General features: G+C 42.4%; 2 protein-coding genes across 2 annotated transcripts in view; one reads left to right on the top strand and one right to left on the bottom strand.

Annotated features, from left to right (window-relative positions):
- Positions 1-5125: 5125 nt before the first annotated feature.
- LOC139204953 (prostaglandin reductase 3-like) lies at positions 5126-10257 on the bottom strand. The gene is made up of 2 exons (XM_070834993.1): positions 9649-10257; positions 5126-7324 (listed from the first exon to the last, which is right to left on the bottom strand). Exons 1-2 carry the CDS (start codon positions 9930-9932, stop codon positions 6394-6396), a joined length of 1215 nt encoding a protein of 404 aa, XP_070691094.1. The 5' UTR covers positions 9933-10257; the 3' UTR covers positions 5126-6393.
- Positions 9353-10519, top strand: part of LOC139204952 (teashirt homolog 1-like) — a 35603-nt gene continuing 34436 nt past the window's right edge. The window contains exon 1 of the mRNA XM_070834992.1: positions 9353-9468. The gene's annotated coding sequence lies outside the window, so the exon portion shown is untranslated. The remainder of the gene's footprint in view (positions 9469-10519) is intronic.

Raw genomic sequence — 10519 nt, 5'->3', positions numbered from 1 at the left:
TGTCATTGCTATCACCTCCATAATTATTCCTTAACTTTCACCCCATCTCATACTGCTTAGACCGTAATTTATTCAAAAACATCATCTTCCTCAGGCCAACTCTTCAGACACGGCGTGCTTATCTGTCAAACTCTTCAAAGTCGGAGTTGTGCCAAACATTCTTTTGATGAAATCTTCTGACACATCATCGCTGCAGGCTCGAATCTGTGAAGATGTCTCCTCAACAATCCCTTATCCTTTCTTTTCAAGCACAGCTTTTTTCTCTCTCTATGTAAGGCTTTTAAGCAAACACCTCTTTCATATCTATCCTTCCGTTTAACTGATTGCACCATACTGGAGGTTAAATGGTTTCACCCCACTAATTGGCCAAAGTCATCACTGACATGGAGGCAAACAAACTGGAGGAAGTGGGCAAATGACATGTGTTCAACTAAATGTATTGTTGGAGCCAAAGAGACAAAATCGTTTACTTTTCCTGCAATAATAGGAAATAATGTTTTCCATTGATTGCAGCATATCAGCAGGTTTACTGGGGCTACTTTGTACTGACTACACTCATTTTTTTTCTTTTTGTTGGACATCAGTTGTAGACTATTTCCCCTGTAATGTCAGGTTTTTCCCTTCACAGCTGACATTGAACATGGGCATTCATAAACCATCCAGCACTTGAGACTTTTCACAAGACTTAACAATACAGCCTGAGATCTCTCTTCCACCTCTGTCCTTCTCCCTCTCTCTCTATCTCACTTTATCGCTCGCTCTCCATCCCTCCCTCCCTGTCTGAAGCTGTCCTCCCAGCCATCTGTCATATGATGTTTATGGGCCCTTTTGCTTTTGTGTCCTGATGACCACTGTCACAGAGAGCTACCCATTACCGATGCGGCCTGATGAACGATGTTACCCAGACGCATTGCTGACACCCCTGTGTCCTTGGCCGCAGAGACGCTGCCTCACTAGCCAGCTCAGGCCAGTAAAGAATGAGGACGGGGGGACCTGGGGGAGCTGGACTGAGGACCTGTCCGTCATCCTACCGACAGGATGCTCATACCCCCCCTCGCCACCATTTCCCTCCCACCACCGTCTTCCCTCTCCTCTCTATCCAGCCAATGGAAATATGGGCCTGGTCAGCACTGCGATGGCAATGATGTTGTCATTAATCCTGAGGTGGTGAATAGTGCCCTTGCCTTTCACCTGAATATATATCTACATCTTAACAGACACAGAGAGGGACCCTCGCTCCCCTCCAGAGGCCACAGAAGGTGCCCTAAAGGGTTAATGTAGGTAGAAAGAGATGATGAATGTTGTTGAGGGTGATTTTATCTGTCAAATAGAAATGCTAGTGCGTGTTTTGATCTTTTATTCAATACGTTTGCAGGTAGTGCAGTGAGCTAGAATAAAGTTTTACCATACTGTGTTGATAGTGGTAAATATAAGCTGTTCTAATATGCGTATCATGTTTTTGAAATGTGTGCTTATTTGAGCTGCTCTTGAACCTGTCCACATGTACCTGCAAATTATCATCTCTGAAATACTGGCTGAGTCACAATCTGGGTTTGATATACATGTCTGGATGTTTTCCGCTACAGTAAAAACTGATTCAGTCAAAAAATGTCTAGATGTGTGAGTTAAAACCAGGCTGAACTTAGTTAAAGGACCAAAGATCCCTATGTTAACAACTATATGAAGAATATGAAAATAAAAACATAACTCTGATTTTACTTTTTTACTAAAAAGTGCTTTTTAAACAGATGTTTGTATTTCAGTGGTCAAATTATTACATTTCCCACTTTTCTCTAATCATTGTCATTTTATTGTAAGAGGATAATTAGTTTAATCTTCTCCAGGCTTTAATGAAACACTGTCAAAAGGGAACATAAAGTTTTGGTTAAACTGCTCAGACACATGAAACCCGTGACAAGGGGTCACAAGAGACATTGAAACTGCTTAATTTCACACAGCCACAAGTCAAAAAGGTTGGAAGCAAATGACCCAGACGTCTAAAAACCTTTCAGTTTTCATCTAAATTTAGCTTGCATTTAACCTACATCCTTAGGCATCTTTTGAGCTGCAAAACATCAAATCAATGCTTTCTGAGTCTATAATATATCTTACAGATCAACCTTTAAATTCTATTGGTTTGGACCAAGGTTAGATGGATAATATGGAAGAAAGCATATGATTCTAACAGAGGGGAACAACAGAAAAGATAATCCTCTCACAATAGTGTAACATAATGCGAACAATCTGCTGGACAAAATAAAAATCTCATTTAATCAGCGAGGCCTTCTCTCCTCTTGTGTCACCCTCCCTCCCTCCCTGTCTCTCGCCAACTCCCTATGAACATCTTTACTGGCCGGTGAAGCCGCTGATGAATTCTTAAGCAGATCACACTGATAATTGTATTTCATAACTGTCAGTTGTGCGAAGGCTGCCAGTGTGCCCAGGAGCTATTTGTGTCTCAGTATGTCCTCCACACACCTTCTTCCACAAAGGCCCCCCCCCCTCAGCCATTCTGTCCAACCCCCCAATCACCAGGGATGTGCTTACTGTCTCCGGCCCCGAATTACTCAATCAGGAGGACACATTTATGGATGACACCTTTATTACAATTAATCAGGGGAACTTGATTAAGAAAGTTATTCCTCCCCTTCATTGAGACTTACACAAGTGGTTCTGCTGCATATTGTAATTTATGTCCCACTGAGCTCTCGCGCCACTGATAGACAGAAAAGCTGACAGATTGCCAGCCATACTGAGACACATGTGGACATGCGTGTGTGTGTGTGCAGCCCTCATGCACATCGACGTATCCAGGAACACATGCACAGCCACAAACAAATACATTTCGCTATCATTCTGTCATGCACAGCTCAGGCTTCGCAAAGAGTTTAATAAATGACTTTAATTGGCTGTAGAGATGTGCTCACTAAAGGAGGCTTGAATATTCCATTTCCCTTTCTTCTTGTCTCTTTCTTTCACTCTCCCTCTCTTTAACACACACACACACGCAGACAAACACACACGCTCCTGAATGAAGCCATCTCTTTACCTTTACTCACAGTTCCTGGGTCTGCTGTGGCTAATTAGTCGAGTGGGGTTTTAGGTTTGGTAATTAGGCGGAGGTAGGAGTGACGGGGGCTCGGGGAGTTGGGGAGTTGAGGGGGCCTGACTGACTTGCATAGAAAGAAACTGGACTGTCTGGATCCTGGCAGCACCAAGCAGCCAGCCAGTGTCCCTTAGGCACCTGGAGGTAGACTACCATCCCACATTATGAGGGTGATGTCTTTGTTATGTGCCACATGTTCCAACGAGGGGAAACTGTGGAAAAAGGGGATTTAAATGAAAAAAGAAAAATCACAAAAAAGGACACTTCCATAAATGTTAAAGTGCAACAATGAAAACACGTGCTGTGGTCTTGGATGGAAAACTGAAGTGAATTGGAAATCTACAGAAAGTTGTGATTTCAAAAAGTTTGATTTTCAGAAGAAAGCCTATTTAACCATTACTGATTAGCAGCCATTGTGGCCTTAAGTGACAGTTAAAGCATAATGACAGATGCTGAAACATGATGAAACAGTAGAACTAATAGAAAGGAGTCAGAGTCAGAAATTTGACAAAGCAGTCAGTTATACATTAATATCCATCTTGCTTGTTCAAACATTAGCTAGCATTAGTCATCTTATGCACTAATACTTAGTAGTGAGTGTGTGGAAATGAACAAGGGTGTGTTTTAATTCTTGAGTTCAACTTTTCATTTTTCAACTTTCAAGAGAAAGAATGTGTTAATTCTTCTTTCAAAAGTTACATAGTCTCACTTTTAGGAACACCACCACCAATATCAGCCAATCTCAGAAAACCATCATTTTAGAGGCCTTTCTGAAAAGGTAATTATTGGTAATTAGAAGTATAAAATGACCATTCACAAAGCAATAAAAACCATACTCACATTCCTTGTGCAATGAATTCGATAATACTTCCTACAAACCATGCTCTGCATTTAACTTCCTCACATTTACATCAGGTTAAAAATAACCATCTAAATTTAACTGCTGTGTTACTGTGACCCTTAACTGAGATGAGATTCTCACTTAGATTAAATTAAGAAATGTTTTCAAAGTTTCCCCATCACACAATAGTGTGAATGCTTCTGAGGACATTCTCTATCTTTAATGTCTTGTTTATGCTCCATAGTTCTAGGTTGCTTCAATACGTTGCCAGTTAGCCGCCTCCAACTGCAACACAATCCAATTAAATAAAGAGTGTTGTCTCTCCAGGTTCCTGTGTTCTCTAATTGGGGCTGTGACTGCTCACTAATCAGCGGAGGTACAGGTAGGCCCTGGAGGACTCCGAGACGAGGCCTCTCCTGTTAATTGAAGAGATGCTAAACCTGGCCTCCTCCTTGCCGTGCAACGTGGATGCACGCAGTACTCTAGCATGCTAAATTCATCTAAACATCCATGCGCATCATCGCGCCTTTCACCTTCCGTGTGGCTGACATGTAAGAGCTTGCTTTTGCATCATAACACCTGACCAAACAGCGGTGTTACAAAGGTGACTGCTATACTTTAACAATTACTGTTTGGTTTGCTAGTCAAATAATCTCAATGCATTTCTCAGTGTTAGTTTTAATTGTCCTCTGTTTAAGATATAAATATAATTCATTTTAACACAAAATCGTCTACAGGCGACCCAGAATTACCTGGAATACAAGGCTAGAGGTCATGGGTATGTGCGGGTGGCAAGATGAACCAAACCTCTAGCTAAGTGAATCCAAATTCTATATTGTAGCTTTTAATAAATAATGTGTAAAATAAAAAAAAATATAGTGATTATAAGCAGGCTTGAAATATATGAAGGTAAACCGAGGGAAATGGGAATAAAATATGTTGAAAGATGAGAAGAATTAATTGCAAATAATAGATTGTTTTCTAAATATATTATTTTCTTGATGGGTTTAAGTAATTATTTAAAAAGTGATACTTTCATGTTTTCATAGTTTGCATTTAATATTCATCACAGCAGTTTCTAATTGGATAACAACCCCAAAGGATGATTGCAAGAGATATTATAGAATTTAAAATATTTATAATCACTGTAACTAAATCTGAAAGTGACCACTGTCTGTGTCAAAGAGTATCAGGGCTGTTCTGACTTCCTACACAGTGGATTCAAAACAGCCTTGGCCTCGTGTGTTTCTGATTTCCTGCACCGTCTGGCGAAGGTAGCAGCTTTGCATGCTGGGGTCACACCTGTAACGTATTTCACACTGGGTTATATTTTGAGTGGCCACCTGGATGAGGAAATAACATGTTCACAGTGCATGAACACTACAGCCCTCCCTGCCAGGTAAGAACAGGTGTTTGTTTTAGACTACATACAGTCCATTAATACAACATGGATGGCTACAACTTACAGTATCTCAGCTTTTGCTTCTTAAGAAATCAGGTTAGATTAAAAAACTTCAATCCTGTGAGATCTTGGAAACTTCTAAGTCTAGCCTTTTGGATGACCAGAGTAATGTTTTGGTTTTATGTAAAAAAAAAAAAAAAATGCCATGTAACTTAGCATATGTTGGACTGCTTTCTTTCTCATTTCAAAAACTAAATTAAACACAAAAACATGGAAATGAAAAAAAAAATGTCAAAGGGCATTTCACAGTACATTCGCTATAAGGGATTTTTTTTACTTGCAATGGGGAAAAGTAATGGCCTTTTCTGGTCCAACTCCTGGCTAGCTGGACTAATTTTCTTTTATTATGTGCAGCTTCTGGGCATGTGAATGAAAAGATTGATTGTGTGAATGCTGTTTCTGTCAGCCACAAACAGGCAATGAAATACCGAGCACACCTAGAGTAGCACTCACTTTTGACAAGCACACACCAATGTAAGCCCCTATTAGAAAAAACAATGAAGTCTATCATAAAACATTTATGGTAGATAAAGTGCCTCCAAGTGCTAAAAGCACGCATATCATCGCAGCGGGTCTAAAATAATTTCAGGTGGTCTTACTTACCTTCTTGTACCAGAAAGTGGGCACACAAGATTAAGAAACACTGTAAAATATACGTTTGGAGCAAAATTATAGTGGCTACCCTTATTATTACCGATTCATAGTTATTTAGCTATTTTTCATTTTATACTTAAAGTAAGTCTTGCAAATGAGGGACCACTGAACCCTTACCTAAATAATAAAAATGTGTTGCAAATAGTTTCCAAAATAATAACAGAAATTCATATTTATTTATGACAGCATTGTGTAGCTTTACTTATAGTGCTATGAGAATCATTGTACAAAAATAAAGAACATAATCTGTATTAAATATGATTAGAGTCCTAGTTTTCCTTAATCATTGGAGATCACGTATGATTTTTAGTGCATTAACAATCAGTTGAATCACAGCTTACTGGTGCTAACAGAGGGTGGTGCCACATCCACCACCACCTTGCCCAGGTTTTTCCCGGCATACATGTAGTCCACCGCCCGGAAGACCGACTCCAGGCCTATGAACTTCCCCTCCTGTGCCAAATCCCCACAATCCACCTCACACACTAGCTTCCCCTTGGCAAACATCTGCATCATGCTACCCAGAGCCTCCCTGTAGTCACTCAGGAAGTGGGGCAGGAAGAAACCCCGAATGCTGGCCGACTTCTGGAGCAGCTTGACTGGTAGTGTTCCCCCTCTGAAGGGCGGGATCCCTGATGCTGTCTGGTACCCCGAGATGAAGCCAATCACGATCAGCCTGCCCTTATTGGCCAAGCTGTTCACTGCGAGTTCTAACACGCTGCCTCCGACTGACTCATACACCACGTCTATGCCTTGAGGGTACTCTTTCCTCAGCGTCTTAGCCAGGTCTTCTGTGGTGTAGTTGATTGGCCTGTCACAGCCGATGGATTTAAGGAAGCCTGCTTTCTCATTGGATGAACAGGTCCCAATCACGTGACAACCGGCCTGTTTGGCAAACTGCACGGCGAACTGTCCTGTTCCTCCTGCAGCTGCCGTGACCAGGACCGTCTCACCTTTGGCCAGGTCGCCCAGATTTTTCATGGCGATGTAGGCCGTGGCACCGCTGACCAGCAGGGTGAGGAACTCTGGCTTCACCTCTGGGACAGGCACACTTTCCTTAACTGGCACTACAGTGTACTCGGCAAACGCACCGCTGCCGAAGTAGGCCACAGTGTCCCCGATGGTGTAACGGGAGCTGGCGCTAAGGCCGAGGCCAACAACCTCACCAATACCCTCGAAACCGGCATCGAAGGGGGGCTTCACCGAGGTGTCGTAACGGCCTGCCGAGTAATTAATATCAGAGGCGTTGATTCCCACAAAACTGAAATGCAAACAGAAAAACAATATTTGTGGATTAAAGGTGAGAACATAAAACTGTTACATGAGACATTTGTGATCACAATGCACACAAAACAGCAAGCTCATAATTCCTGAATTCCTGTCTGAAGGTCAAGACTTCAGCTTCCTTCTCTAGACATGTCTGCATGGGGCACAAACACTCTGGATTGTTTTGGCAATGACTCCCTTTTCTCTGGAAGAGAACAGTCCTGCGCTGACAGGGAAAGGTTTGTATCACAAAACACATTGCATGATGTCATGATTCATTTTCTTCAGAGACACCCACAACAAACTGCACTTTTAAAATCTTAGATAGTTGCTTCTTGCCTCAACACGAAGACGGCTGTTTTCATCTTACTTTGGTAACATGTTGGAAACAAATATGTGAGAAAGGAATGTATAAATAAATCATTTACTGTCTTTTAGAGCGGCACGCATGCTGTGCCTCATTACTGTGCATGTCACATGTGTACTTTGAGCCTGAAGATAATGCTTCTGTGGCTTATAGATGGGTCACAATGATATAACAAAACACCTTGATTTGACTCCTTTACATCTATAGAATCAGTTTCCTCACGGGGAAATATTGTTATCATCAAGGTTACAACTATTTCACTGTACCTAACTAAAAATACGGAGCCATTTGAGTTTAAAAGAATTTAAATAAGCCGGTATGTGATGTTAAAGTCACAATCGGTTCATAAATCTTTGAAAAACTTTGAAATCAAATAAACCTCTGGCTAAAATGATGTTCAGCAAACTTAAAAAACCAATGGTTGCTACAGTAGCTTTGATATAACAACATGACAGGTGTTATAGATGTGTGTGTGATGACAAATGCTACACTTTGTTGTTTTTGCTGCAAATAAAAAAAGGCCTTTAACATTTAATTTGGTACTTTTCAGTCAAATTAATGCACATTATTTGTCTTGGAGTGCATAAAAAAAAAAATACTAGAAGAGAATGTATAGTTTTGGACCAAACACTCATGATGGTTCGATTTGCACTCGGGAATCTTGGGGCTTAAGGATTTACTGTACTGTAAGAGACCTGCTTTAATGATTTCATCAGTAACATCTCAAATAAGGAAAAAGGTTTCCTTTCTTCATTGTGAATTAATCCACCTCCTTCACTTCAGTTGTGATCTTTTTCAATTATCCATCCCTCACTAGAAGCTTCCTCATTCTAACACGTTCATATTTTGCATTACATTAGGATCGCACAGACGCTGTGCAATATGTGACAAGTGGCTTTCAATTTGCACAATTTGCAGTTCCATAAACAGAAGCATGTGTTTTCTCTGTTACTTAAAACATCACCGATCCCACAGCTGTGTGATGGCACACAGTCAAAGGTCTAAGTTCACTAGCAACCTTCTTGCGAGGCAATAAGACACTAATGCACTATGTTTTACTCTCGATCTGATGGACAAGGTATATTTTATTGGCAGTAAATACCACAATAAACCCCGAGGCGCTTTTGAGTAAGGCCAATTTAACATTTCAAATCAGATCAGGCATACACACAGTCAGTAATGTGGTAGTAAATCAAAATTAGGGTAAGATATTACCTCCGGCTGGAATCAAAAAGTGAACCAGAAATCCTACTGTTTTGAAAAAAGCGCATTAATTCATGCCTTTGCCTCCTTACATGAGCAAATTAAGTTTAAGTGTAGTTGTGAATTTCTAGAATAATCATTCAGTCAGGGTAAGAGAGGCATGGAGGCTTCAGGTGGGCTCACTGCTCCCTAACGTGAGTACACCGCTCGGTTCTGCTGCTGTGAATGAGAGAAATGATACTGCAATTCCCGCGCCATGTAACACTGCATCTCTCCTTCTCCATCATCTCCATCTCTTGATGCCAGTCTGAGTCCACCCCCCCCCCCCCCCCCCACCCCCCCCACCCCCCCACGACTTTCTGTTTGCAGTTTGGTGACGTAGAGAGACAGGAGGAGAGAGAGAGAGAGAGAGAGAGGGAGAGAGAGAGAGAGAGAGATGCCGAGATGGATTGATAGACAAATGCAGAGAGGGCGGAACTTGGAATTACAGTACAGCGCTTATTCCTCACGTATTTTGCCATCTTGTGATGATGATGATGATCGCAGGTGCTGGACATGGGTAAATCGAGGTAAGCGGAGCCCTTTATACAACTTCTCAACATTACTGTGATCGATCGCCATCAAATAATGATCCACAAATAGACTCCTAACACGCTTTGGGTCACCTATTGCTATTCCGAGCGCGCAGAGAGGGAGATGGGGGGACAGTGGTGCCTGTTTCTGCCCACCTTTCAAAAACAACAACTTACCGATTTCTGACGAGTAAGTCCGCGTCTCCGGGTGTCGGAACCGCAACGGTTTGCATAGAAACGGCGTCTCTGAAATTAGGACTAAGCTTGTTTACGACCAGCTTTCTCATGCTGCTCGGTATGGAGGATCCCTTAAAATCCATGAAGTGCGCTGAGTAGGACAAATCTATGATGAAGCGCCGCGCAGCCGGATGAACTCCTGAAAGTGCGTCGGTACCTCTGCGCCCCCCGCCGATTACCGATAACGCTCTCCTGCCGTTTCTCACCAATAGCAGGCTCGACATGGCTCCGATATGTGACAAAGTTCACGGACAACTTGACGTACGGTTGTGTGCAGTAATGAGCCCGACTGCCATTAGCCTGCGCTATAGGCTTTCCCCTCTGCACACGCACAGCGTGCAGGCCAGGCCGGGCCGGCCAGAGCGGCGCGAAACGCGCTTTTAAACTAAAAATAAAAGCTGCGATGCTTTGCAGCGTGACTCTCTGTTACTTAAGCAAAAAACAACAAGCGCGGAATCGAGTATTTAGGGTTAAAACGTTGCGCTGGTGCAGCCTCGTAAGTAGCACAGCAGCGCCCCAGACTTGTCGTCGGAGTCCCTCCCCTTCCCGGACACAACACTCACTTCCTAGTAAGGTGAAACAAATCAATCCTCGTCTCCCAGCATATCCTCCTCACCCGTTTTCCTCCCACGAAACAACGCACACCCGATCGGATCTGTGCAAGCATCTAGAAAAATCTAAGTATAACGACAGAGCGACTCGCTTTCATTGAATTCGCGTTTTGATTTGAATGGAGGCTGCTGGCGAAACACGTCTGTGCCCACATGTACACCTGTAACCACAGCGTGCATCAGCGATTTGTGAAAGTGTC

This window comes from Pempheris klunzingeri, chromosome 8, assembly GCF_042242105.1.
Source record: "Pempheris klunzingeri isolate RE-2024b chromosome 8, fPemKlu1.hap1, whole genome shotgun sequence".
NCBI lineage: Eukaryota > Metazoa > Chordata > Actinopteri > Acropomatiformes > Pempheridae > Pempheris > Pempheris klunzingeri.
The sequence above is the reverse complement of the archived record's forward strand: the minus strand, read 5'-3'. Positions and strand labels throughout refer to the sequence as shown.